Source organism: Phasianus colchicus, chromosome 16 (assembly GCF_987193195.1).
Source record: "Phasianus colchicus chromosome 16, bPhaCol1.hap1.1, whole genome shotgun sequence".
Taxonomy (NCBI): Eukaryota; Metazoa; Chordata; class Aves; order Galliformes; family Phasianidae; genus Phasianus; species Phasianus colchicus.
In genome coordinates this window covers 11,191,637-11,218,921 of record NC_143451.1, presented here as the reverse complement: position 1 = coordinate 11,218,921, position 27,285 = coordinate 11,191,637, and the positions used below count along the sequence as shown (strand labels likewise).

The 27,285-nt window shown below is 44.7% G+C and overlaps 1 protein-coding gene across 6 annotated transcripts in view; it reads right to left on the bottom strand.

The window, feature by feature from the left end:
- LOC116237424 (voltage-dependent T-type calcium channel subunit alpha-1H) overlaps nt 1-27,285 on the bottom strand; it is a 167,647-nt gene that overhangs the window by 36,011 nt on the left and 104,351 nt on the right. For all 6 annotated transcript variants that reach the window (XM_090151886.1, XM_090151890.1, XM_090151885.1 and 3 more), the window contains exons 10-20: nt 14,824-14,975; nt 13,623-13,808; nt 12,813-12,930; nt 11,219-11,374; nt 7,263-7,353; nt 4,926-5,134; nt 2,790-3,224; nt 1,985-2,085; nt 1,474-1,597; nt 1,273-1,341; nt 978-1,162 (exon numbers count right to left, since the gene is read on the bottom strand). In XM_090151886.1, coding sequence (XP_090008012.1) covers nt 978-1,162; nt 1,273-1,341; nt 1,474-1,597; nt 1,985-2,085; nt 2,790-3,224; nt 4,926-5,134; nt 7,263-7,353; nt 11,219-11,374; nt 12,813-12,930; nt 13,623-13,808; nt 14,824-14,975 — 1,826 coding nt within the window. The remainder of the gene's footprint in view (nt 1-977; nt 1,163-1,272; nt 1,342-1,473; nt 1,598-1,984; nt 2,086-2,789; nt 3,225-4,925; nt 5,135-7,262; nt 7,354-11,218; nt 11,375-12,812; nt 12,931-13,622; nt 13,809-14,823; nt 14,976-27,285) is intronic.

Genomic DNA, 27,285 nt, shown 5'->3' with positions numbered 1-27,285 from the left:
CCCTGACTTCTGTCCCTAGGTACGTGTGTTAGACAGGTGCCCTGCAACCAAACCAAGCCACAGTTTGTCCAGGTGATCAGAGCAGCCAGCACTGCAAGGGGACATCGCTGCCACCAACAGAACAGTGTGGGAGCGGGAGAGGAGGCAAATGCTTATAAAGCTGTTTGTCACCAAAAACACAGAGCAGCAGACAAATAGCTCTTGCACTGTCAGTCATGGGCCTAAACAAGACTGCCTCTTTCTAATATTCTCATAAGCAAGCAGCAAGCAGCTTTTCATGAGATGGCCTACGGGCCTCTGGAGGTACCTATCTTACTGCCACTGAAATTTCATGAAAAAAGCCTTGTGTTTCTTTCTTGCTGAGCAGGATGGAAATAGAACAGGAGCCATGAGCTGATAAAAATCCCCCAAGCATTAACACTCTCTGTTATTGCATCACTGTAAACAAAATACAAATTCTCTTTATTTCTTTTCTCAAATAATGAAAGCATCTCTCAATCGTATTCCTAGCTGAGAGCCAAATTGTTTTGCAGCGATGTTAGATATGCAGGCACAGGAGAGAAGATATAGATGCCTGAGCTTATCAAATTATCATCAGCACCTGTTCAATTGCAAATTCTCTCCCAGCCAATGCTACCTCCTTGCTTGGGAATGGCTGCGAGGTTGCACAGTTTAACAAGGAGAGAGACTGATTTGTAAAACGGTGATAAAATTGCAGGCTGGAGAAGGCATTCAGTGCACTAACTGCCTGAGTATGATAACACCAAACTCCATCCGCTCTTCTCCACACTGGAGAAGACAAGTTATAATTAGAGCTAATTTCACCCTTTTCAAACGGTTTCACAAGACAAGAGCTCCCCAAAGATGATACCATGTTTCAGCTTTTCATGTTATTAAGCAATGCCTTGATGGATCATACACATCTTTCCCAAAGTCCTGATTTATGAACACAAAACAAACTCTATCCAGGAACACACCGGAGAGGTCTCAAGGTCCGCAGCAGTCTCAAAACACGAAGGACACCCAGGATCTTTGCTCCTCCTGCTGATGCCATGGAGACAATAATGTCTATGATAGATACGAAGACCAAAACTCCATCCAGGACGTTCCAGCTGCTCTGTAGATAGGTGTTCTCCCCAGAGAAAAAGCCAAGAGCTACTACCTACAGCCAGGAGAGGAGGGACATTTAAAACTGCATCCATATCATAACTATGTCAGATTTTCAGCCTCTGTCAAGAGTCACTATGTGTCACGGGATGGAGATGTAATTACCTTAACCATCATTTCAGCCACAAAGATTGCAGTGAAGATGTAATTAGAAACACTCAGGAATATCCTCTCCTGTAAAACATAAGCCAGCAAAAAGCAGCATGTTTTTTAAAGGGGATAGGAAACAAACATCTTCTATTTTTCAGGGTCTTTCACTGACAAGATTAAGATGTTCAAGTGAGGTCAAGGAATAAAATGACTCACAGTGCTGTGCGGATCTATGTCTGGTCGCTCCAGTGCTATTGTAATGCAGTTGAGAAATATGAAGACCAGCACCACATGATCAAACATTTTGTGGGCAATGACCTTCTGGCACATCACTCGGAACCTGGAGAAATGGAGGAAAGAAAAATATCCTTCAGATATTTGGGTTGGAGAGAGACTCCCACCTGAGCAGCATGTCCTTGAAAGCCACCAGCAGCTGTGCCACCAGCATCACGTGGTGAACTCGTCTCCCTCCACAAGCACAGAGTTTCTACCATTATCAGAAATAAATGAAGAGTAAACATGGTTAAACCATTCTTGTTCCCAGACAGGCATGGAGTGACCCATGCAACAATTCTGCCACAGTTAACAGAAAAGTTACCTAAAAATCAAGGGTCAGATTTATAAAACACTCAGTGCTTCTGCTTTGGAAGGATCTTTCCCAAGGGAAGGTCAGCTATAAATGTCATAGTTCTTTACTGCCCAGATGTGGTGGGCTGGGATTTCTTACCGATTCTGTGGGGAAAACAAGTAGAGGGACCAATCCTCGTGACTCTTGCACCACTCTGGTTTGTAGGGCTCCAGGACTTTACGAATCCGGTAGCAGTAACTCTGGATAGAAAAGAAGAAACACCTTTTCTTCCTCTTTTATTTTCCTGCCTCTTCAGCTTCCACAGTCCTTCTGTGAAAGGGAGCAGTACCTGGCATTTCAGAGTGCCTGAAGGTAGTCCCAGCACTGGGGCAGAGCTAAGGCAGGCACAGGGAGGGTTTGCCATATTTTTCTAGTGAAATAGGGAGGAAAGGAGGGGAAGAAAGGGGCTGCTTTACAGTGTGATACAAACATGACAAATCAAGGCTTCTAAGAATGTATCATTTTGAGATCCAGAGCCGTGTCAGAACCAAAACAGCCTCAAACAATCACGAAGTTAAACAGTGAAGAGAACACTCTTTCTGAACTTCCAAGCCTTCAAGATACCAAACAGCTCCTGAGAGCAAAGTCATGAGTTCTGTGATCTACAGCTCATTTCTGGAGGCTTCCTGCCCAAGACGACAATAGCAGCCAGACAAAAAAAAATAGGTAAATGCCAGCACATTCTGTTAGAGACCACTGCAATGTAACAGCCCACACCATTAGTGTGCAGACCTTTTGGGAAACAGAGGCCATAGATTGGTTTTATCTACACCAGCCACCAGACCCCAACACATCTGAGCTGGAGCCGGATTTTTAATCAGCCTTCTTGGAGCGCAGGCTGATTAAAAGTGGCCGATTAAGCAGCCACTTAATGCACGAGTACCCAATTTTCCCCTCAGCTTACATCCTCCATGTCATCCTCATAGTCCACAGCCTCTTCCTTGTGGCCATCGATGTGCAGGAAGAACTCACTGGGGACGTGCACCATCTTGCCATTGCAGTCTTGGTACTCAGCAGGCAGAACAGCCATGGGGCTGATACTGAGCGAATGGCGCATGGGGGGCAGCTGCAGCAGCTCGGGCAGGTCTAGGGAGCTGCGGTAATCCAAGGACTCTGCCCGGCGGTGCAGTGAGGGCCTGCTGACCGTGCTGGACTTGGCGTCATCGGAGTCATCATCTGTGCTGCCTTTCCCCTCTCCGGAGAGCAAAGACTCTCTTTCACCAGATTGGTTCTTCTTCTTGAGGCTTGGGGCTCTGCCCAGGCTGTTCCAGCTTGAGCGTCGGCTTCCCCAGTTGCTGTTGGTACCCCAGTTGGCACAAGGGGAACTGCGGAGGCTGGACTGAGAGAGGAGAAAGACATTTGAGGGTTTGTTTGCAGGAAGAAGTAAAGGGTATGGCATTTTCTCCAGACTGGAAGATCCCTCTTGTTGCAAAGCGTGTCTTCGCATTCCAGCTTTTCTTACTGCTCCAACTTCCTCACACCAATGTCTTTAGTTGGGAACCAGGCACCCACTGTGAAGGCACTCCCTGAACTACACCCACAGCACAGCTACCAAACCTCCATGCTTTATCACTTCCTACTGTCCTGGTAATGTCAGTTGTGCATAAGAACTAAACCCAAAGATGCTAACTGCCAAAACAGCATTTTCTTTCCTCACATCCAAGTGGTTTCAGCACACAACCTCCTTGGCTTCCAGAAGGGTGCTGGCACCCAGTCACCCAAGTGTCACTTGGAAACTGTGCCCAAATTTGCATTGCTTTCTCTTCAATTTGCTGCATAAGGAGGTAGAATGAATGTCTTTCTCACAGTGAATTCCTGGCTGTGAGCAGTGTGTTAGTGCCATTTGGATGGCAGGTGATTGCTACACTAAGAGCACTTAAGGTCAGCACAGGAAGACTAGAAGGAAAATTCCTTTTCCCTTCATGGCTTCCTCCCAGCACAGAAACAAGGCAAACTGCCTTTCTCCTCCTGTTCCTCAGTGTTGGCCAGCTCTCCTTTGACTGCTTCATCTTCCTTTGGCTGTTGGCACTGATGTGTTCTCAGAGAAAGGATTCAAACCATGAACAACCCTCTCCAACTACTCACAATCCCATGAAACCCCAAGGCAAACAGCAGTCATCTCTATTTTCTTTTCAAAAGCACTACCTTGACTAAGCAGCTTACCAAAGGGATAGTGACTGTCTGCATAAAGTGCCTTCACAGTCTGCTGCCTTGATTTGGACATGATATTGCAGTTACAGAGGAGAGGAATAGGACAGATAAACAGCAGCAGAAATCCACTTTGTCTATTAATTCTGCTCCCTCTGTTTTCTCAGAGCTGCCCTCCTGCTCCCTGGTTGCAGGCAAAATACAATCAGTTGCCACACCAGCCAGCTCCAGCCTGATCTCTGCTCCGTGAGCTGTGCCCAGTGGCAATCAGTCTGCTTACATTTTGCTTTTTCTATTTCCCCTCCAACAGGGCTGCCATGCAGTAAAGGGAGCTCAGCTGTTGGGGGTCAAATGCTTCATTTCCTGCAGATTCCAGCTCCAACCCTAAAACACTGATCTCACTATGCTCCACGGGTACACTTGACACCATGACAGCATAGCATGGCCAGCAGGTTTGGCAGAAGGTGCCTGCATCTCCTCAGAGTGGTTTGCTAGGCCAGCTGCATGAACCTATTTCACATTGCTGCTCTCTAGGGAGGAGGCTTGGCATGGACTTCTGATCAGACATTGGGCAAGAAAACACTGAATCCCAGCGCATCCCCCTCTGCCTCCTTCACATACTCACTGTCCTTGAATGCAATGCTGTCACTGTCCTGCCACAGTGTCCCACATCCACTCATTTCTCCCTCTGGAATTTGTTCTCCTGCCTTTCTGCGTACTTCCCATCCCTCTGCCTTCTCCATTTTACAGCAGTGTAACACACAGTGAGAAACACAGCAGCTGCCCCCGCTGAGTTGTGGCAGCACCAGAATCACTGTACAGAACTTTGTGCATGCAATACCTGTGCTACTTTCAGGCACTTGAGAGAGGGTAGTTAGCCTTGAAAACCTACCGAGGACTTCTGATCGTAGGTCAGGGGATCTAGAGAAGCATTACTCCCTCTCCTTGAGTCCACAAAAGTGTGCACTGAATCCATGTGTGGGGAACACTTCGGTGTGGGCATCGGTGTGGCAGCGGTGCGCATGATTATAGGGGGTGGCATGCTACCCCTGCCCTCCAGGTGCCCATTCGGGGTGACGGCAAGTGAGTACATCTTCATCTCTGGAGAGAAGGGGAGAGAAAACACATGGTGGATGTTTAGCCAGAGCGACAGAAATCACTCATCAAAACATTGTTCTTTGGATCTTTTCGGGAACTCCGCCAAACTGAGATGAAAAGTTGCGAGGAATACTGAGATTAAGTGACCACAAGGCAAATGCCACAGTGTTCTCTAAAGGGAACTGCTTTTGTTCGGTGTTTCTGGGGATTAGGAGAGAGGAGTCACAGTTTTTTGGTTCTGAGCGAGAGTTTACAGGTAAAGGCCACTGAGGACTGGCTAAACTCACCCTACAAAGTCAGTCCCTGACATAGCCTCCTGTGCAGAGATTTTTATGCTGTTCTGATGTGCTCTGAGCTCCTTTGCGTGGAAGGCACGAAGCAAACATTAGTCACTGCCTTTAGTCATCTGTGCAGAGGGCAGGAAATGGAAACGGCTTCTAAACATCTACATGCCTAGAAGAATAAACCTTCTGTAACAGAGAAATTGAATGGTGTATCCGAATGTGGTAATGTAGGAAGTGTTTCAGCTGTAAAGCACGTATGGACTGCTGCAACTGTATTCAAACCGAGGACAAGCCAGATGTAATGCTTCTGGCCCTACGGAGTGCAGTAATACCCCAAACCATCAGCCTACTTCTAAACACAAGAGTGAAGTTGAACTAACTCTAGTTCTACTGGGTTTAGTTGATTCTGGTTTAATAACTGTAGCATCACAATCCTATAGAGGGCAAAGGATGGGACCATCTGTGATGGGCAGGAAAGATGGAGAAGTCTGCAGCGAGAAATCCAAGTAAGTGCATTACCCCTGCTATTTCTCCTTCACTGGCTGCTTTTGTAATGCAATGTGCTTCTACTGTATCATCTGTTTAGTTGCTGGCTTGGACACAAACATCTGATCTGCACCACAGAAGTCCCTGGGAACATTGCCACTCACTTCAAGGGGTGGAAGATCCAGCTCAAAATTTGCTCATCTGCAATACACGTTCCTCTTGCCAGTGTATTTGTTTACAGACCAACAGCACTGTAATAGAATTGTTAATGTCCTTATGCTGTTTAGTCACTGGTTGGCAAATAGGAGGCTTATGGAGACGCATCATTTCCCATGGACTTTGACTGACAATAAGCTGAGCCCTGTTTTCTGTTCTTCTACTACCTGAGAAGAGGTAAAAATATTTCTTTCCCATAGAGCGCTCTTATTATTTGAAATTGTCCACCAAATAGTTGGTGCAAAGGAAACTTAAGCTGTTTGCAGCTTAAATTACCCTTGCCAGCTATTTGCAATGGAGATTCCTCTCCTATTTGGTGTTTGGAATTTGTTATTTGATCTGCAGTCCGAGTAGCCATGTCACCTTGCTGTGATCTAGCTCTATCTCAGCTTCCTCAACAAATTACTTCTGCCTCTTCCTAAGCCGAATTCCATCTGTTCACCAAAATCAGCATCATTTCCTTAGCTGAAATGACCCCTAGTTTACAAACACTTAAAGTAATCCTAACAAAAGCCCAAGCTGAGCATAAAAACACAGAGAAACTAAACTGGCTCCTGTTTACCACTGTAATACTCGCTTTCTTTCAAAACCTGATCCATTCCATTCCCCTACTTGCTGCAAACACTACTGAGTGAAAACCATCACCTATTATCCCATGCTTATTGTGCAGCAGTACTACATGCAGTAGTACAGTGTGGACTTACTTCAAACCAGTTGTCAGGTCCCCCTGCAACACAAATAACCAGCACCATTTCCTTCAATCAAACCTCGCCTAAATGCTCTTGTGAGAGGAATCAAAAAGAACAGATGAGAACATGATTGATCAGAAAAGCTGCTGAGAAGTCGTGTGAGAATACTGCTGTCAGCAAACTGTTTTGTGGTAATGATACAGAAGAAACGACGAGACATAACTAAATATTCTACTAAAGATGGAATGAGGAAAGACATTTGTTTAAAGGAAACATCAGTGCTCATTTATCTTCCCAACATTCTTCACATAGTTGCTCTGTTAACACAACTATCGGACTAATTGTGAATCAAAAATGACTCTTCCACTTTCTTCCATACATTTCAAGGAGAAGATGACTGTGGAGGAGAGCTGTAGCACAACTCAAATTCATGGGAAAACAGAAATGAGATTCTACCTGTTGCACGGAGGTCTTTCAGCTTCTCAAAATCATCATCAAAGTTGGCAGATGTCTTGTCCTCATCTGTGTCTGACCTATTGGCATCCCCCTGCAGAGAGGAGAAGGTAATTAACAGATGATTCATTTCATCTTTAGCACAAAAGCCATTTGGATTAGTTAGCAGCTCAGATATACCTCAGCTTATCGTGGTCAGTCAGAGCTCAGCCCAACAACCGTGAGAGGAGACTGCCAAGCTCCCTCTATGCTGCCCTAGGGAATGACCCCTTTTCCTAGGTATGATTCATTTTCATGCTTAGAAAGAATGATATTGTGATTGTGACAACTGTTCCTGCAATGCTGCTGCACTGTTCCTTCACTGCCCAACCTGCTACCAATAATGACCAGCCTAAGTCACGTGCAAGCCTATCACCAAAGAGATACTGGCTGGTTCTCTTCTGCTGGTGGGTCTGCAGTGAGAAGGGATCCTGGCAGGCTACCAGCATGGCTGGCTCGATCCATCGAGACCTCAGTAAAGCAGTGCAAACCAGTAGCAAAAGGCTGGATTGAAGCAGCCTTCAATCTCTGAGCCTAGAGAAAGGAGCAGAGTTCCTTAACTGATGCCTGAAGAAATTACCATGGTTTCTAGAGACACGGTGCTAAAGCGTCAGTGAACTTAATTTCATCCGTGATGTATTGCTAACTGGTGCAGCCAAACAGACAGGATGACTGATAGGTTTACGCTCCTTTATTCATTTTCTCTGTTTCAGAGCAGAAGCACCACTGCAGAGTAGCTAAAAGATTTGCATAATTTTGGAAGGTTTGTTGGCTTCTCTGGAGCAGCTCTGGGGTAGGTTTCAAAACGACAGGGGAACAATGGAAGCACTAATATGCAATTATGGTCCTGTTTGAAATTTGGCTGCTTGTTGTCCTAAGCGTAAATGAGGAATAGTCTGTACTAAAAATGGTTTTGTGGCCAGTTAAGCCTATTCTCATATAGGGATACGCCTGCCAAACTTGCTCCACAGGCAGATCAGAAGCTGAGATTAAGCTGAGACTGTGTACTGTGATTCACAGTGTAATTTTTACTGTCCTTGCTGAAATACTGCTGATGGTTCAGAGCTTCAAGCTGCTCTAATGTGCACCCTCTTAGCTGCACAAGTCTCCCAGGAGTCACTCTCCACCCAAGGGAAAGAAACACCTGAGCCAAGGGAGGAGAGGTGCACATCATGTCTGTCATCACTGCTAACAGCATTTCTTCGCAGGAGGGCAAAGTCAGAGAGGTCAAAATGCGGATTTCTGCCAACATACCAACAGAACTAGAGATGAAAAAAGAGAAGTCAGCTCCATCCAGCTCCAGTTTCTTCCTGGGAGTTATCCAAGGAGACTGTAACAGTCTCTGGTTTACAAACAGAGATAAGTTATGCATTTATAAGTGAACCGAGCTCTTGCAGCCAAAACACAGCCCTGAGAAGGGTTTTCTGTAGCACAGCTGATACCTCACTGTGAGGCATCTGACAAGCTCATAGGCCTGATGTCAAATTCTATAATAAATGGAAGTGGAGAGCAAAATGTGCCCTGCAAATGTCATGCCTGTGGTTGCTGGCCTTTTCCGAGGCAGCACTGAGTGAATAATACAAGCTCTGAAAAGTACTCCTTACACATATTTAAATCGCAGTCCACAACAGCTCCGAAAGGAGCCATTAAATCTGAGCAAGAAATGACAGCCAGTCGGCCAGGTCTGTAATCACACACTCAGAGAAGATTGCACAAGTTTGCCCATTCCTGGCTTCGTATTAGCAGGTGATTCAGCCTCTAAGAAAGCAGGCAGGCAAGGAACAGGATCTACACAGTACAAATGTACCTGCGAGCTGCCGGGCTGCTGAGTGGAGAAAACCTTCTTGTGGCCTCAAACACACAGCAACAAAGGCTGCTCGGGGGCTGCAAGTGTAACAGAGAAGCGGGGCACCTTGCAAGGGCCCTCTGTTCTTAAGTGTAAGACTGCTTGAGCAGTCTCCATCTGGAGATGGAGAGCATCTCCATGCACTAAAGAGGCACAGCCAAGGGGACAGAGGTAAATAGGAGAACTCAGGGTTCCCAAATGTCTCCTATTTGCTATGAGCATCAGTGTGCCAGCAACAAGAGGAGCAGGACTGGTTTCCAGTCATTCAGGTCACACCTCCTGGTTATCATCTATTTGGGTTTCCCTGGCATGCCCTCTTTTTGCCACCCAGATTTGCTGGTTGGTGCAATCACAGGAGATCTGACATATGGCTGCCCACTTCTTTTCTGAACTACCATGTGGCTAACGTATCACTAGCTTCTAAATTCAGTTCAGAAAAATCTATTGCATTAGCACAGGCTTTATTTTGCTATGGCCTGTGTTGTTTACCAACAGAAACGGAGGTCAAATACAGCCACTCTTATTACAAATCTCCTAGAGGAAAATCATGTTTGGTCTGGAAGACAGCAGTTACTGCAGGGCTTGTAGAAATACTGGTAATTCCTTACTTTGGTCTCACTAGGTTAATGTACATCTTCATCTGCCACACATTCCTAGCACATGAATATGGCAAAGGTGTTACAGTATTCAGAGCAGAGCCAGCAGAGGTCTGTGACACTAAGAAAAGGACAAGAGTTTGGAAGCAAACAGCATTAACATTAGCTCTGACTCATGGGACATAGCTTGCTCTTGGAAAAGGATCTTCATGCTCTTTGCAGCCAGCTGTGCTAGATCTTCAGAGCATGGGCCCCACTGGACAAGCCATCAGGATGCTCACTCATGCAGTGCAGAGCCATTCATTCTGAAAGCAGAGAGCTGGACCACTTGCATCTCCTGTGTGTGTGCAGGTGGCACTCACAGCCCCCAGCATCCATGGAACAGCCCTCAGCAACATCCAGCAGGGTTGTTTTTTCACAATCTGGGCCTTGGTTCCTGTTGTTTCAATTAATTTTCCTCTGTTAGTGCTGTGAGGAAGCTAGGAGGGATGTTTTAATAATGAATCTATGCAGACATCCTTGAAGGACATAATGTGGCTGTGCTGGCTTGAGAGAAGGGAATTGCTGGTCCATGAATATTTCAATTATATTCCATGGTCCGTGATGGCTTGTCTAAGTGTAATATAAACACAGCAAATGAGAGCATGATGCCATTTCTGGGGAAAAAAATGAAAAGTGAAAAAAACCCATAAAAACAGAGTTTCTTTGTCTTCTTTCCCCTTGTGAGCTAAGGCGGTGAAAACTGAAACCATTCTCTCATTTTGTTTCTTAGTCAGTGTGCCTCTGAAGCCACTCCAGCTTTTCCTTCTTGATGGTCACAGAAATAAAAAAGCAATAATTAAAAAATTCCAAAGCGTGACATAAGCCTTTCTGATAGCACTGTTCCCAGCTTTAACTGAGACTGGATGACTTTTGCTAAGTTTCAAATTCATTTCCATTTGCACTAGGACTTTGAAAAACAATGTTACAGACATTAATTTCAAGTGTGAGTAAAAATTTATGTGGCCTATATCGTATCCTGTGTATCTCAAAATTTAATGTTTGCAACCTTGCAGTGCAAGGTTTTTTAATTGCTGGACCACTACTGTCAAATAACAGACAAGGGATAGAGTCTCAAGCAGAGTCCTGGATTCAGCTTTGCATCCTACCTGCTCCACATGACATGAGGTGCATCATAAAGGAACACAAAAGACAGTATAAATGTGAAATTTAGGCAAGCTAAATCCATCCTAAGTGACTTCCACCCCACAGCGGATTAACCAAAGTGTTGCTCACCCAAGTCTCGTGCCAAGTCCAGCTGGCCTTATTTGTAAGGACAGACTCAAATGAGCTCCACATGCCCAACCCAGCTTATCTGCACTGCTTAAGGTTAAATTTAGTGCTGCCTGCATGATTGGATCCACTGACGTGAACTGATCCATACAATCCTGCCTGCGCACGGTTCGCATTTTCTCCCTCCCCCTGCTCAGATCTCTTACCTCTGCCTGGAAGCCTTCCACCAGAATGGCAACCAGAAGGTTGAAGAGCACATAATTGCCAAAGGTCATCAAGGCCACAAAGTAGAGCGCTGCCCATGAAGATGTTGATGCCATTCCATTGTACAGAACCACATTCCAGTCCTCTTGAGTGAGGATCTGCAGAGAGGTGAAGGGGAAGACTCTGATTACTCCACTCCTCTCATGCATAGCAGCTGCATCCAATTCCTCGCTGACATACTCATTTCTTCCTCTCCTTCTGACCTTTTCTAAGCATAATTATGAGCAGGTCTCTTGAGACAGATAGCAAAACATTCATTTAGTCAGAGCTTCGCACAGGAGAGCTCTCCCCTGACCAAACCTCCCCTCTCTGCAGGAAGATGTAGTGTGCTGCTGCCCATAAGATGACTAGTTCAGATCCAAGACATAGCAACACAAAGGATATGGTAGTAAAAGTCCCATTATTTGGTGGGGGTATTGCCTCCTTCAATAACCATCAATAGGTAACAGACCTGGGGCCGGGGCTGTTGTCCCCTCTAGAGATGCTCTTTTTAAGGTATATTTTTAAGGGGAGGAAACATAATATTTGACATGATTAATGACATGAGGTAGCTTCAGAAAGTCAGAGAAGCAAAGCAGTTTCCACTGGGTAAGACTACTGACAAAATGGACAAAAAAATAGACATCTTTGCAAAGTCTTGCTCCAAGGGATCTTCCTCAGGGATTCCCACTTTCCCAGCTTCCCTGAAACTCAGAAATCCAGGGGCCTATGGAAAACAGATGAGAGCTGCATGCTGCTCATTAATTCAGGCTTGCAGTGAGAGTGGCTTCTAACCTGCCTGAAAATAAGGTAGCTTTGGGGGTAGGAATGCAGTCAGTAGCCCTAAGCCATGTCTCTTGTTTAACCTTCATGGGATGTAGGGCCAAACCCTTGTGCTCTGTGCCGACTCTATTTGTCAATGAGACTGTCAGAATAAATGCAGAAGTCTGTATTTATGTTGGAAAAAAACCAAAACAGAACAAAACCAAACCAAATCTATGAGACTACAACTGATTTCTCCTTGCTTCTTTGCAAGAAGAAAAACTGCAAGAAGTTATAACATTCACAGTGAAGGCTCTGGACAGGTTTGCACCTGTTAGAAACTTTGCTTAATATTGTTTACACTGTGCTCCATTTGCTGCACTTAGGCTGTAAGGACTGAGCTTTTTAACAGAAAAGACTAATCTTTATATTTAGAATGTCCTGGACGTAGCAGCTTATTGCTCCATTATGGAATAGCCAGTGATTTCAAGTGTATAACAGACCTTGTCCATAGAGGAAACACAGGTTTTGGCACAAAGACTTCCTCAGCAAAAAGAGCCAGCAACACCAGCTCTGATTTGTGATAGTATTTGCTACTCTCGGCTAAATGAAATTGTTCAGGAAGTGCATTTTTGTGTGTGCAGAGAAGACAAGTGAGGAGACAGATATCTATACAACAGGAGCAGAACGGACAGCAGACTGTGGGTTTTGACCTTAACTACTATCTAAAGGGAAAAGAAGAGTGGATTTTCAAGTCTTCTTAGACTTTTACTGACAACAGGATTCAGAGCTTACCTGAAATACTGTCACAATGGCCCAGAGCAAGGAATCAAAATTCTTTCTATCTGGAACTGTGTCTCCTGTATCAGTCTTCAGACTGAACTTGCATCCAAAAAGATGCATGCCGAGAATGCTGGAGTGGGAGGAAAAAAAAGAAATAAATGGAAGAAATACATTATTGTGCAAAATATGGTTGCAGGGAGGGTTCGGTACTTTTTTAGGACACGTTTTCCCCTCCCAGTGTTCCTTCTGCCAGTGCTATCTCCCAGGAAGACGGGCTCTGCATTACCACTGACATACATGACCACTGATCAAATCCTGCTATTTGGCTCTTGTGCGTCATGTGTCATTACAATTACCTATGCTGAAGTCAAATCAGGCATCTCATGTTTCTAAAAAACAGCAAATCACATTGCCAGCTGCCTAATCCATCCGGTTTCCAAGAACAGGATCCTAAGGAGCATTACGGGGTCAAACAGACAAAAGCTTTGCAGTCTGTATAACCTCCACCTTAAATACGAGGCTGGTAGAGTCCAGTTTCTGACAGCTTGCTGAGACACAGCTAAAGGAGATTCAAAACAACTCCAGAGCAATTGTTTTACTGTTGTTGCCTGTTTGTGTTCCTCAGTCATCTACAGAATTACAGTTTTGCATGGAAAACAGAGGCTGCAAGGAAATAAATCATCTGTTGAGTGTCTGCTTGTCAGTCTATTGTGAGCACTTCTGTCACGCAGGCAGCCTCGCAAAAGTGCTGCATTCTCATCTCTGCATTATATAAGAAGCCAGAACGACTAATGGAAGGAGAAGATCTGCAGCCTCTGGTACCTGAAGATAAAGATGAAGAGCATGAGCAACATGCAGAAGGTGGCAACGTTGTCCATTGTCTTCATCAGGACCACCAGCTGGCGACGGAGGGCGGGCATGAAGCGCACCAGCTTCAGCACCCGGAGCAGCCGGAAAGTTCGGAGCACGGAAAGACCGCCGTCCGACTGCCCGATGATCTCCCAGACACTGCAGGAAGCCAAGAACAACTATAAGCAGCAGCCCTGTACACTGAAAGCCCTAAGCAGGCTGGCTTCCTGCAGGATTTCACACCATTTAAGTCCTAAAGGGGTAGTTTATTTGCTGCTGCTTTCTCACTTTTGAAAAACACCTTTGCTTCCAGCTGTGCAGAGCCACAAACTCATGCACAACCTATATCCTTTATAGCTGGTTTCTTGGTTCTTTAATTCCCTTGCTTGTGGCTATTCACAACACAGCACGTCTCCTGCTGTCACTACACACAGCCACAAGCCTAGCCACAAGAAGTAGATTACAATTTTGTACCAAGCTAATATGCAGAGGGATTTACATTTGTGGGGGTGGGTTGGTTTGATCTGTGTTTAATATTTAACAAGCCACAACTGGCCTTTGTTCTGGGCCTTTTCTCTGTTTCTCACTTCTCTGAATCAAAGCGATGGGCCAACAGAAGTCAAGAGCACTATCTTGATTTACACTTTCTATGTCTGCCCTGTCTTCTCTGCCTCAAATTATTAACCAAGCTGTGAACAGTGCAGGTAGATCCCAGTATGGAGAGGTGCTGCACAACCTTCTCACATGCATGCTGTGCCATCCCCAGTGCAGGCTGAGACAGTATTGCCTTGGGAGAGGAGAGCAGAACGCTGCCCTCTCTTGCCCTCCTACTTGTCCTGCTCTGGCCTGAGTTACATGTTAATTTGGGAGAAGCACACTGCTGGGATACGGACACTCACAGTACTCCTTTCCCAGGACCAGCAGTTCTGCACTTCAGTGGAAAATTAACCACAGTGCCAGACATGTGGCGTCAACAGACCTTACTCTCCATCTGCCAGGTCCATTTACTTTGGATGGCCCTTCTAGTGGTGGAAATATAAAATGGGGCAGCATAATTATACCCCATGATAACCAGAGAGCTCAGGATTAATACGTCATGTCATTCCCATCCCATTCCCCAGCTGATCCAAGCCCTTGGCAGAAAAGCCACGGTAGAAAAAGAACTGGCAGTGACCTGATGACAACTATGATCCCATCAAAGATATTGTACGGGTTCTTGATGTAGCCGAAGAGGCCAAAGGCAAGGAGTTTCAGGAGCATCTCCAGGGCGAACATGCTTGTGAAGACGATGTTACTGATCTCCAAGGCGTTGGTCAGCTCGTCTGGCTATGGGGCAAAAAAGCAACATGGTCAAACAGATGTGCAGAGAAAACAGCCATGGGCTGATATGTTCCTCTCCCTCTGGGATTTGCACTAATGATGCATTCAGGTCATATTTTTCCCGTGTCCCTCCCACAGTCCCCAGAGTCTTATTGGAAACATGGAATCCCAGTCCATTTTTGGAGCAGTGTTAGAACAAGTGCACTCAATATAAAGGCCCAAGAAACTATGCAAAGGAGGGTGCTTGTCCATTCTTACAACAACATCTACAAAGGTAGTATGGCTTTTAAGTCTTCTATTTAGAATTGCATCACTCACGCTGCTTTTATTGCAGAGCTTTGCGGGTCCTGCTGTATCCCAAGCAGAAGCACTTTCAACACAGCATAGCTCTATTCATATACAAACAAAGCACTTTTCCTACAGATAGCTCTTAAAAGTATTAGGAAAACAAATATCTGTGAAAGTCAATAGGAGCAATAGTTTTATTTCCCTTGAGTGCCTTTGGAAATCACCCCTAAAAAAAATACAAGATGATTTCTCCTTCTGAAGTCCTAGTCAGTAACTCACACCAGACCTAGTTAAAGAGACAGCAGTAGAGCTGTGAGTGCCAGAATTCCCTCTAGGATCAGAGTGGGTTTCTCTGATTGCACAAGTCTGCACGCAGCTTACACCTAAGCACTGATTTTTCCATTTCCCTCCTCCATCATCAGCACCAAATCACCCTGGGCTACAATCTCGTATTTCAGACACGGCCTCAGAAATTCCCTTCCTGGGAGGTGCAGCAGTGCCTGCCCAGCACCTGGGCTCCTGATTCATGGCAAGAACCCGGCACAGCAGGGACACATCCATAAGGTTGGCTGGGGTTTGCTCCAACAGCACCAAGCTCTGCAGTGCGCATTTCTAATGCTCATGACCCATTCCTTTGTAAAAGAAAATGACTCTTTTTCATTTCCTCCGTGTAATAATATTGCCTAGAAAAAGGTGTTATTTTCATATCTGACTCATCTCCTGACTGATAATAACTTCCTTTATTCCCCATCCGTCATTAGAAGCTATGTTAATAGTTGGCAGTTTCTTAGGGATGTTGCTGCATTATTTGTGGCTCTGAAGGGAGAAGGCACAGGTAATCCTGTGCCACGGCCACATTTAACTCCACGCTCTGCAGAGTGAATCTCTGGCAATTGAAATAGAGGGGGAAAGAGTTAACTTGATGCTAGGAAAAGCCTGCACAGCCCCTACTATCGGCAGCGACAGCCTGTGGGCTGCTAATGGACCATCACTCATAGGCTAAATTACTTTATGCTATAGACTGCCTTTTGCTCAACCATTTATCCAAGAGAAACAGCACGAAGAGCCTCAGTCCTCATGATTACAATTCATATACACTAATTACTAAGGGACACCAGGGGAAGGACTGTGCAATTTCCATTCTTTAGTTTCCAGCAAGGAGTGACCTCAGTGCTGTAGGGAGCACTAAGACAGCACAGCCCCTGCACTGCCCTCCCTACACCTTTCTCACTGCAGAAACAGCGATTCCCTCCCTACCATCAGTAGGCATTTGTCACACTATTCCCTTCCCTGACAATGCCAAAATGTCCTGGAAAAGCCAGCTGAAGAAAAGGACTGCTCGAAGGTGGCATCTAACCAGCTCCCCAGTGGAGACTGCACCCGAAATAGAGCCCGTCTGGCTCTGCCAGCCCTGCTGTAAGCGACAGTGGTGACAGGACACCGTGCCCATGGCATCCTTGAACCATTTGTCACCATCAGCACACAGTTGGCACATTCCACCTCCCCTCGGCTGGGGTTATGCAAGAGCCTTCTGGACAAGAAGCAGAATAGCTTGCTACATTCTTGCAGCCTTCCAGGCAGCAGAATAAGTCTCCATATAGAATCGCAGAATATCCCAAATTGCAGCTTGCAGTGCTGCAGTTGTCCGATCCAACAGAGCCACACCTACCTCAGCACTCTCCCAGTCTGTCTCACTGCTGCCGGATGTGCTGCCAAGAGCCACAATTTTATCATGAAATTGGGATACCTGGAGATCTTATCAAAATCCCTAATTCTGGGGCTATGCGAATACAACAACCTCAGGAGGTTTTACCAAAAAAGTCACCATCCAGACTGAAAAACGTAAGCTGGACAAACTTACAAACCTTGTGGCAAATAAGAAGAATTTGTAAGTTCTTATTCTCTAAAATCCCATGGTTTCTAAGCCAACCCCATGACTTTTTGTGCCCTGTTGAACACACGGGATTGCAACCAGTTAATGTGCCAGTATAACTGCTTATACTGATGTGCCAAATTCCGTCGACAATTTGGTGCCCCTATTGTTTACCCTCCGGCTTTTGCTTCATCTTTGAGTTTAGAAGAAAAGCTGCAGAAATCTGTCATGGGCAGTGAGAGAGGCCATGAGAAAGAGGGAAAGGAGAGGACACAGATGGGATCATCAATAGCAGTGGTGAGGAGCTGATCCAGCAGATCAAGAGTGATGACAGGGGAAGCCTGGGCAAGGTGATGGCAGAAGGCTAATGCTGCAAAGCCAATAGCCGTGCTTCAGATGAGATCTTCATTATCCTTTAGTGGTCATATTTGGTGTGAGGCAGAAGTCATTTGATGACAAGTGCTGCTGGAATGTGAGATGGTGGGAGTGCAGCCTCGCAGTGACCTGCAGGCGGAACCCACAGGGCAGTGAGAAGGATGGGTGGCCCTCCATGCTGGCTGAGCTGCTGATGTGAGCTTCTGTATTATTAGAGCGGAAGCTGAACAGCAGATTAGCCAAACATCCAGTGATACTGCCTTCAAATGTAATTACCTTATTTCAACAACAACCGGAGCCTAGAAAACAGCCTGCTGTGGGTATTTTTATGGCTTATGAAATAGTTTGTTGCTCAGAGTGCAATTCATTTCCTACTTTTCTCACTTACTGATGAGCAAAGATCTAGAAGGAGGGGTCAAGAAAGAGACACTCGGAAGCTAAGATGAATTTGGCCATTCCCCTGGAGTCAGCCACCAGGAGACACTGTTGTGTTGTTCAAATTCAAACCAACCCCAGAGCAGGAATTTTTCCAGGAGCCTTTTCTCTCTGAGAAAAACAAAATGTTGATTTGCTGAAAACAAAACTTTTCATGGCAAGGATTATTTCTGTCAAACTTCCTGGCCAGAAGAAAATGAAGTTGCAACAAAGCTTTCAAATTGCTGTGATGTCTTGTTTTGACCTGCTCAGAAAAGGAAATTTTGAGATGTGGTTGTGCTGCAAAACATACCTGCCTTTCCATCAAGGAGTGGCTAACAAAGCTTGACATCAAAACGATGCACATCCAAGAGAGTATTTCTAAAGCGGCATTTTTTGCTTTTTACCAAATGCTTTGTAAGAGCAATGACAAGGCAACTGCTTCCTCACTGTAAGGCTCCAATCTCTATCAGCGAGAAGTTCCTTTTTCAAAAGACAGTGAGAGTGCACGACCCCTCATCCGCTCTGGATATCTCTACATCTTTTACTGCTGCAATTCTTGACCTTTATGGTGGTTCAAGTTTTTAGAAGCAGGACAGGCCAGACAGCAACCAAGCAACACAGTGTGATGCTACAAAACACACAGAAACCACCACAAGGGATGCAATGCAGGACATGGTGGGTAAAGCTGTCCCTTGGGCATGAGAGACCATAGTGCAGCTCAGAGAGAGATGGGAAGTGTCATGCTGGAGACAGCAGAAATGAGCACAAAGAATGGCTAATCCACCCGTACCTCCATCAGATCAGGTCCCAGGTAATGCCTGTAAATGGTTCAGATTCAAACACAACTCTCACAGATTTCAGACTCAAATTAATCCTATTTAGCTTCAGGAGTAAGCATCCCATTATGGGATCAATTCGCAAGATTTCAGCATCATTGAATGTAAGTTTAAAGCAACAGTTAGCCTTGACTGCAAGCAAAACACGTCCCAGGAAAGCACAACCACCTCTGCTCACTTTTAGGCCATATTTAAGCTGCAGAATATTGCAGTGATTCAAAACCACGTTTTTATTAGGGACAAACCTCAAACATTTCAGCAGTTCATTTTGAGTTCAGATAAACAGACAAAAAATCCTTTTCTAAATAGTTTGGATCTGAAAACCTCGGAAGGATGGTCTCCTTCTGAGAATCTGATATTTCTGGTTTTAGTAAGATGCAGTGCAAACCCAAAGCCTTCCTGGAATCAGGAGAAAAATCAATGAAAGAGAAACCCATAATGGTCAAATTATTGACGGCGCCTACAAAGAGAGGATGAAGACCAAGAATAAGACTTTCCAGCCCGAGATTCTCTTAGTGCAGCTGAATTACTGCAGTTCTTCAAGCAAGCCACTTTATCTCCTTCTCCTTTTCTTCATCCTTTTGCCAATCTTCTACCTTCCCCCTCTTGATTCTGCATCCACAGAGACCTATTTTACATACCTTGGGCTCAATCCCCAGCAGGTTGCCTCTGTGCTTTGGCTGGGAACCTTTTTGCTCTGATACTGAGAATAAATAATCATGTCTGCATCACACCGGAGAAAAGGGCTGTTAGACACCTGGTCCCTCCTGCTGAATGAACAGGGAAGGATATTTCTAGAGTAAAGGATGTGCTTTGCTTCAGCAATCCCCTCAAGTCCAAAGCAGTCGTTTGGCTCCTCCTGAACAGGCAGAGCAGAGGCTGGCAGAGACGCAGAGGAGTGGTAAACAAATCCAGAACATTTAGTCTCATAAACATCCTTTGCACTTGTGTTGTTTTTTTCTCTAGTCCTGAGCCTAAAGCTGTCAATGGGATTCTGAGCACTTGTTTATGTTGGCTTTTCTTGCTTTATACTTTTAAGCTCAGTCTGCAGTGACTCTGACCAGGAAAAGGAGACGTAATGAGCCATCAATTTATGCTTTGCTTCCGGACACTCTGCATTTTCTCTCTTCGCACTATTTTCAAGGACTGCCATTTTCCAATTAACAGCTAATCCATTACAAAGAATTTACCTGCCTATGAGCTCTGGCATCACCTTTGTTTCACAATTAATACCTGAAGAGAATGCAAGAGAAAGGCAGGGAGCAGGGGAGAGGGGCCTTCGGGCTAATTACAGTGAGGTAGAGGGAAGGAAAGTCCAAACCCACAACTCTTCACATTAATAAACCCAAATCACGGCAATTACTACAATCCTGGATAATCCAAGCACTAAGCATCTTTACGTTTTAATATGTCTACAGGTTGTAAAAGCATATCAGGACACCTGCAGCCTCTGTCACAATGTTATCAGCTGCAAAAAGGTGAGAATCCCACAAAACCCATGCAAAGAGCCCCCAGTGCAGTGACACTCTCCTCTGTAGCCTGGCCTCAAGCCCCAGCACTGCATCCCAAAGAGCACCATGACCACAACCTTCTGAGCTTCCATCCCTTTGCCACACACTCACTGCACACAACGGAGCTACAATTGAGCCAGCTTTTCCTCTATGGGTGAGATTAAAGCCTGCTTGTTTCACTCAGTGAAGCCACACAGCCTCCTACTTAACTAATCTGTTTAACTGATGGATTACTGGGCTCTATATTACATTTGTATGGTTTACATGCCACTGTGAAAGCAATTGCAAGATGAAAGCCAGTTTTCTGGGACAGATTAAAGTGATGTTTGGCAAGAATTAATTTAGTGTGTTTTTTTTTAAATAAGAAATAGTGGTCAAAAATTGTGGAAAATAATTTAAACAAGTCTGAAGCACTGGCACTACAGGAGGGGAGCAAATCAATGAAACTGCTAAAGAAAGCTTAACGTTGCAAAATATTCTTCTAACTTTTTCTGAAGAACCAGAACATGTGGGAAATGTCCGTATAATGCCAATGCTACAGGCAGACTCTCATAATAAGCTTCAGCCTTCGATCCTAGAGCTGTGTGCCTTCCACATACCTAGGGTGAGGTGTTGGGTAGAACACTGTGTGGCGTTGCTGGAGGCTGGGTTTTACACATTGAGTGGGTGTGCAAGCTGCAGCCCATCTCCTTTCCTTCTTCTCTTGGAGGTGGCTGCTCACAGCAGCTGGTGTTCCCTTACCTGCACCCAAATCCACATCACAGGCATTTTGCTACAGAGTCAATGTTGGCATCCACCTGAACACAAGCAAGAGGGCTCAGCCTCCTGCTTTGAGAGCAGTGCAGGCTTTGATAAAAGGCAGCCCCAGCTGGGCTGGGATGCAGGAGTTGTTTCATGCACTGTGGTGAGATCTAAATGTAACACAGAAATGTAGTAACAACTAACACCAGAAATGGGTGAGGGAGGGTAACCGTAGGGACTCAAACTGCAGCAGAAGTGACAGGGCTGCCCTAAACTCTGCTAGCTGTGTGCTTGTTTTTCTTTGCAACTATTTCATTCTTTACAGCCAGCATCTATATCATCCCAGCATCTATAAAACAATTTGGGAAAAGGCTCTCTTGGAGTGAGTTTGAAGAGCCAGAAGCTCACAGCTGAAGCAGAGAGCTGTCAGGGAATGCAAGTGACATCTCAGAAGGCTGCCAGCAAATGTGAAGGCTATGTTTTAACCTTTTCTCCCCATTTTTTTTCTCGCTTGTCAAAGACCAAAGTGGATATACTGATATTTCTATGGTGAAAAGAAAAAAAGGAAAATAAAGATAAAAGAAAAGAAGAGAAAAAAAAAAAAGAGAAAAGAAGAGAAAAGAGAAGGAAAAAGAAGTGAGAAGAGGAAAAGAAATGAGAAAAAAGGAAGGAAAAGGAAAAGCTATTTAAGACGTGGCTTCTTTTCTCCTCTTCTTTCCTTGCCCTTAATTTGACCTTAAAACATAGGAAGAATAATGCAAGTTGCCCTTTGAGTTACTGCACTGTAAAACATTTCTTTTATAAACTGTCTTGATGTAGGTTATTGACTCTTAGGACTCTTACTGTATTACAATCAACTTCAAACTAGTTTAGCTGATCTAGACTAAAGCACAGACAACAGAAATTGCCTTGCCTTCACATGATATGGCTTCAGTTACTAGCAAAAATTGTTTGGTTGGTGCTCTTCCACGCGTACAAGTGCAGATAAAAGTTACTTATGCTCTCTGGCCTTGGAAAGAGACCAGCAACTTGAACCAGGATGCCCCAACTCCTAGAAGCCTGCCCTGGCCACCAGGATGTCTCCTGATCTGAGGTGCCTCCTGCCCTGTGTTGGACAGCCAACCAGGGTTGGGGTTAACAGTTGGGTTACCATCTCTACTAGAAGTGTGTGGCTTTGACAAGCTTCTGCTTTCTGATGAAAAAAAAAATGTTCCGCTGAGAGATTTCCAAGGGTGCCCTACTTATACGTAGGCAAAGAGAAGGAGAGATATCTCTTCCTCATGTGTACTGATGAATGTTCTCTTTCTGGCTTTGCAATTATAAATGGCAATTTTTTTCTATTACTCACCTCTACTCTCAGGTTTTATGCTCTCCTCTAAATGGGATCCTTCATGTGGAGCGATAATAGTTTAATTGAAGGTAGCTGATGGTAATTTTTCTTCCTTTCAATTGACCTACTTGATCTCCTAATGCTCTGTGGAACTGCTTTTACCTCTCTGCTCTGTGGATGAAAGTCGCTGCTAATAATTTCTTACCTAACTGCATATTGTCAAACAAATGCAAAATGTACCGCTCCCTTTTGGAGCTGCAAACAAGGCATCAGTGGAGGACTGGAGGAAGCTGCACAAGCCTGATGAACTCCAGCATGCAAAAAAATAAAAAGAAAGAAAAAAGAAAAAAAAAAAAAAGCCATTAGAGTAAATGTTATCCAGCAATGACCATATACACACCAAAGTTATATACAGCCTGGGGCTACTGTAGGAAGCCTTCACATTCATTTGGTATTGACTCCTGGGAGTGTTTTCCACTGAAGAAATCATGGCTGCCATACTTCTATCTCTTGTAACAAAAGCTGTTGGTCAGGGAGTTTGCTCTGAAGGATAATCAGCTCCTCTTTGTAGCTTCCTGAGGAAAACTTCCCAGGCAGAAGGTCCCACATGGCACAACATATTTGCTGTATTACTTTCCCATTTCTCAGTTTCATTCAGCAAAATGCAATTTCATTTCAAGTGGCATAAATGCCAAGCTGGATTAGATCAATTGCTGTCTTCTCCACCCTCGGGAGGAAAGGACTTGGGCAATCTGAATCGCTACCAGCAGTAACATACAAAACTACAGCTACTATTCTTGAAAAGTAGGTCAATCAGACAGATTATATCTTGATGGAGGATCACATGGCCTGACAGATGGCTGAAAAAATAAAACTTGAAATGAAATAAAAAAAAATAAACGAATAACCCCTCAAACAAGGCCCAAAGTGCTCAGGTTTAGTCATTAGAAGAGAAGTCTCAGGAGGAAAGAGCCAGCACTCCAGATGACAACCAAGGATGAAAGCCTGCAGCCATACTCCAGGCACTGCTACAGCCCATCTGGGGACAGAGGCCGGAGTGCAGACTGTGAACTGGCTGCCTGTCACTGATAGCCTGATCAGTTTCATTGAAATAGGAGAATAAAAGCAAATCTGCCTGAGTTGAGGATGGCAAATGCCCAGTTGCTTCTACAGTATTGGGTGCAAGCGAAGCAACTGGGCTGCACCTACCCCAGCACATCAGAAAACACCCCTAGTGACCTGGCATTTCAGCAGAGGACCTGTTACTTCTGTCCATTCTCTCCTCTCTCAAGCAGCTGTTAAATATCAGCAGGCTTCTCTCTGCGAGCAGGATGCCATCCATCCCACTTCGGCTTCGTTCCTTTAAGAGTGGCTGGCGAAACTCCAAGGAAATTATACAGACTGAATCATTCTCATCCATATGCTGGTGGAGTCCTTCAAAGAATCAGCGGATCTGCGAGGCACGACAGCTCTTTGCGAGGCCTGTGTTGACTCTCGTCCAATATACTTGGCTAATCTCTCACCATAAAAAAATTATATATTCACACAATGAATTATATTCACACGGTTCTTGTCTGTTGCAAAGCTTTTTGGTCTTGACCACTCTCTGTGCTGAAGTCAACAAGAAGTGGACAAAAATCATCAGCCTAATGCTCCAAATCAGCTTCACAAATCATGCATTATTAAAAAGATAATGCATCATGGAATATGATTTTTTATTTTTTATTTACACTTGGGCTGAAAATACCTTGCATTTCAAACCATTAACTAAAAAGAAGAGCTAGAGCCTACAGTTTCCTTTTAGATGTAAACTGAGTCAGAGGATTTCAGGAGGTAAGGAATTTAAGACGAAGCACACAGTATTGTGAAATGTGCTATCAATAGACACAAAAAATATGCTGCAACCACTTTGATATATAAATGGACACAAAGGAGTCTGCACAAGAAATCAAGGTTGATTTCATTTACAAAAATCTTGCAGCCAAACTAGAATTGCCTATTTTTGACTGTGCACAGTCTCTGTGGTTACAGCATTGTACATCAGAGGTTCTGTCCGTGGCCATTAAAGGTGGCAGATGCATGAAGACTGAGAGAATATAGAACTGCTTCCAAACAATTTGATTGTCCCACAAGAGGCACCTTTAGCAATGATTATATGATCTTCCCCCACATCTAAGCAACAGACTCCCTCTCTGATAACAGACAGATCAAAAGCCTTTGGGTTGTCATTAGCAGACAAACTCAATAGAAGTTGTTTACTTCACCCAAGCTAATGGCACTGGAAATATTTAATCAAAAAATGGACATACTCTCTCTATTACTGCCAAGATGATTCAGAAGGGGCCACTTAAATCTATTTTGTCAAGACATTATTCATCCCCTGCTAACAGACCTTTATGGAGAGCCCCTTTGAATAATGTGCATTTGTCATTTGTGGGCTGTGTACTGGTATTAGGAGATGAGGAGCATCAAGAAAACACACCAGAGGACTGCTGATGGGAAGAACAGGATGGGGAGTATGTTTAGTCTATAGCTGACAAAGACCTTGACTAAGTCAACTATTAAGCCCAAGGAGAAGAAACTGAAGTGGGCTGATGGGGAAACAAGTTCAAGGAGAGGATAGTTCTCTAGAAGTTTGAGCAATCTGGTTAATTGAACTCTGAGTACTGGGTATAAAAAGAAAAGCTGATTAGGAGAGCTTTCCTACAGAGGTTCAAAGACCTTCACATAGAAGAAAACAAAAATCTTGGGTGGACATCAGGAGAAGATTTGGTGGTACGATTCTCATAGGGATTGTCCACTTGAGCCTTGATTTCTGGGTGATCAGGGGAAGATCTAGTGTCTACATCTGGATGCCAAATGTCAGGACTCCCAAATTCTTTTTCCTAACTCCCAGCTTTTAACTGTCTAGTTTCTCACATGATCCTCAACAAGTATCAGACACCATAGCACAGGCAGAGTGCAGAGACTTTCTTTAACCAAGGACACCCACCTTATGCAGTTGTCCTAAAAGATATGAAATGACTTATGATCTTCATATGTAAAGAATGGAACTTGCCTTAGAACAAGAGGATGAACTGGGTGAGTTGAGCTCTATTTGCTGTGGGTTTTTTTTGACACTGGCTGAAAAAGATTTCTTGGGTTATTAGATCCAGACCACTAATATTGTGGGTAGCTATGTTTTACTGCTGTATTTGTAAACTGATGAAGTCCAGTTCTCAGGGATATCTTCTGGGTACAACAGAGCTGTGGGAACCTCCAGCTCTTTTGTTCTCCAGACAGGATTGTGTTTGGTACAGGCTTAGATTTGATGTAGTTTTTCTGCAGCTTCCAGAAACACTCATGAGCTGCTTGAGATTCAAAAGCTTCATCAGCACTGAAATGATTATCTGCAAATTCACATCTGTAATACAGACACAACTCCTCTCTTCTCTGCATCAAAGACATATGCTAGGAGCCAGCAGAACAAATTCAGGGAAAATCCACCTTTCCTCCCCTCTAGCAAGCCTAAAGCAAACCAAGCAATTGTTACAAGCTCGTATTTGTCCCTGAGAACACAATGCTGCAAGTAGCCCAGGGTGCTCTAGCCTGCAGCCAAAGCAGGCAGATGGGAACTTCAGATCTGCCACACTGTTCTTGCAAGTGAATTATTGATACATTCCTCTTAGCCATGAGCATCACACTAAAGTGGCAATTAAAACCATCCACAATGATCAAAAAGAAAAGGCAAAAATGGGAGGGTATAAAATCAGACTGTATTTGCTTATTGAATGTAATGAAATAAAACCCCTACTAAGACTGAGAAATAACAATTATTTCAGCCCTAATAACAGAAGCACTAATTCAAGTTATTGTAAGTATTACGAGGCTGTTGTACCAAGCTGCCAGGGATGTAGGGCTGCTGAACACCTGAGAGCAGTGACTCTCCCCAGGCAGCTGCAGTGGATGCACTGGGTTTTGGAAGCTGTTAGTTCAGCCTTGGTGTGTTGGGCAAAGGGGACTGTCATTCTAACACTAATTACACTGCTAATGGCAACAATAACAACACCTCTCAAATCATCAGCACCGATGTCATGAATGCCAAAGCGATGCAATTAAGTGCTGCTGTCATTTCAAGTGGACCTGAGCAGCAGAGGAAAGCAGAGGTAAAAGAGGCAGCACACACCTTCAGATTTACCAGCTTGTGGCAGTTTCCCTATGGAAGATGCCACGGTTGGCCCTTGTGCTTTGCACAGGCCCTGCAGTCCTTTGTGCTGCCTTGCACCACCACCCATAGCCTGCTGTGCCCAGGACCTGACCAAAGTATGTGGCTCTGCCATCCTGCGGCCCACCACCATGCACTCACCAGGGGGGAAATCTGCCAGAAGGAGCAGACAAAGTAAAAAAATGTATTTAATTTGCATTCTTCATGCATGTCACACTCGAGTCTTCCTCCTGGCAGCATTTCACATCCCTGCCACGGCTCTGGCTGCAGGAACGATGCTCCTCTAGCAGCGAGGGTCACACAGATGGGCTCCTCTTCTGCTGCCTGAAGCTTTGATCCACTCGATGCCCTGGAAGCAAGGCCAGGCATCCCCTGCTGTTGGGCAACCCCAGGAAAAAACCAAACTGATCCCTATCTTCCACACAGCACATCAGTTTTCAAATGAAACAGGCAACGCAAGATTTTACTCAAAGAGAGTGGGAGTGAAAGAGAACTGAGATGCAATCTCCAGTGCAGTGGCTTTAATAAACTAGCAAGGATAAGCCAGCCACACGCAAACAGTGAGCCCTGGAGAAAGCAACTGAGCTTGCAAAGATTCAGCCCCAGTGGGAATCCTCATGGGTTTCCAAACCAGATAGACTGCAGCGAAAGCTGTCATACTACTTTATTTCTTAGCCTCTAAAGTATCAAGGGATGGGATACACAGTGGTTCTCAAGCAATTATTTGCTAAACATTGGGAC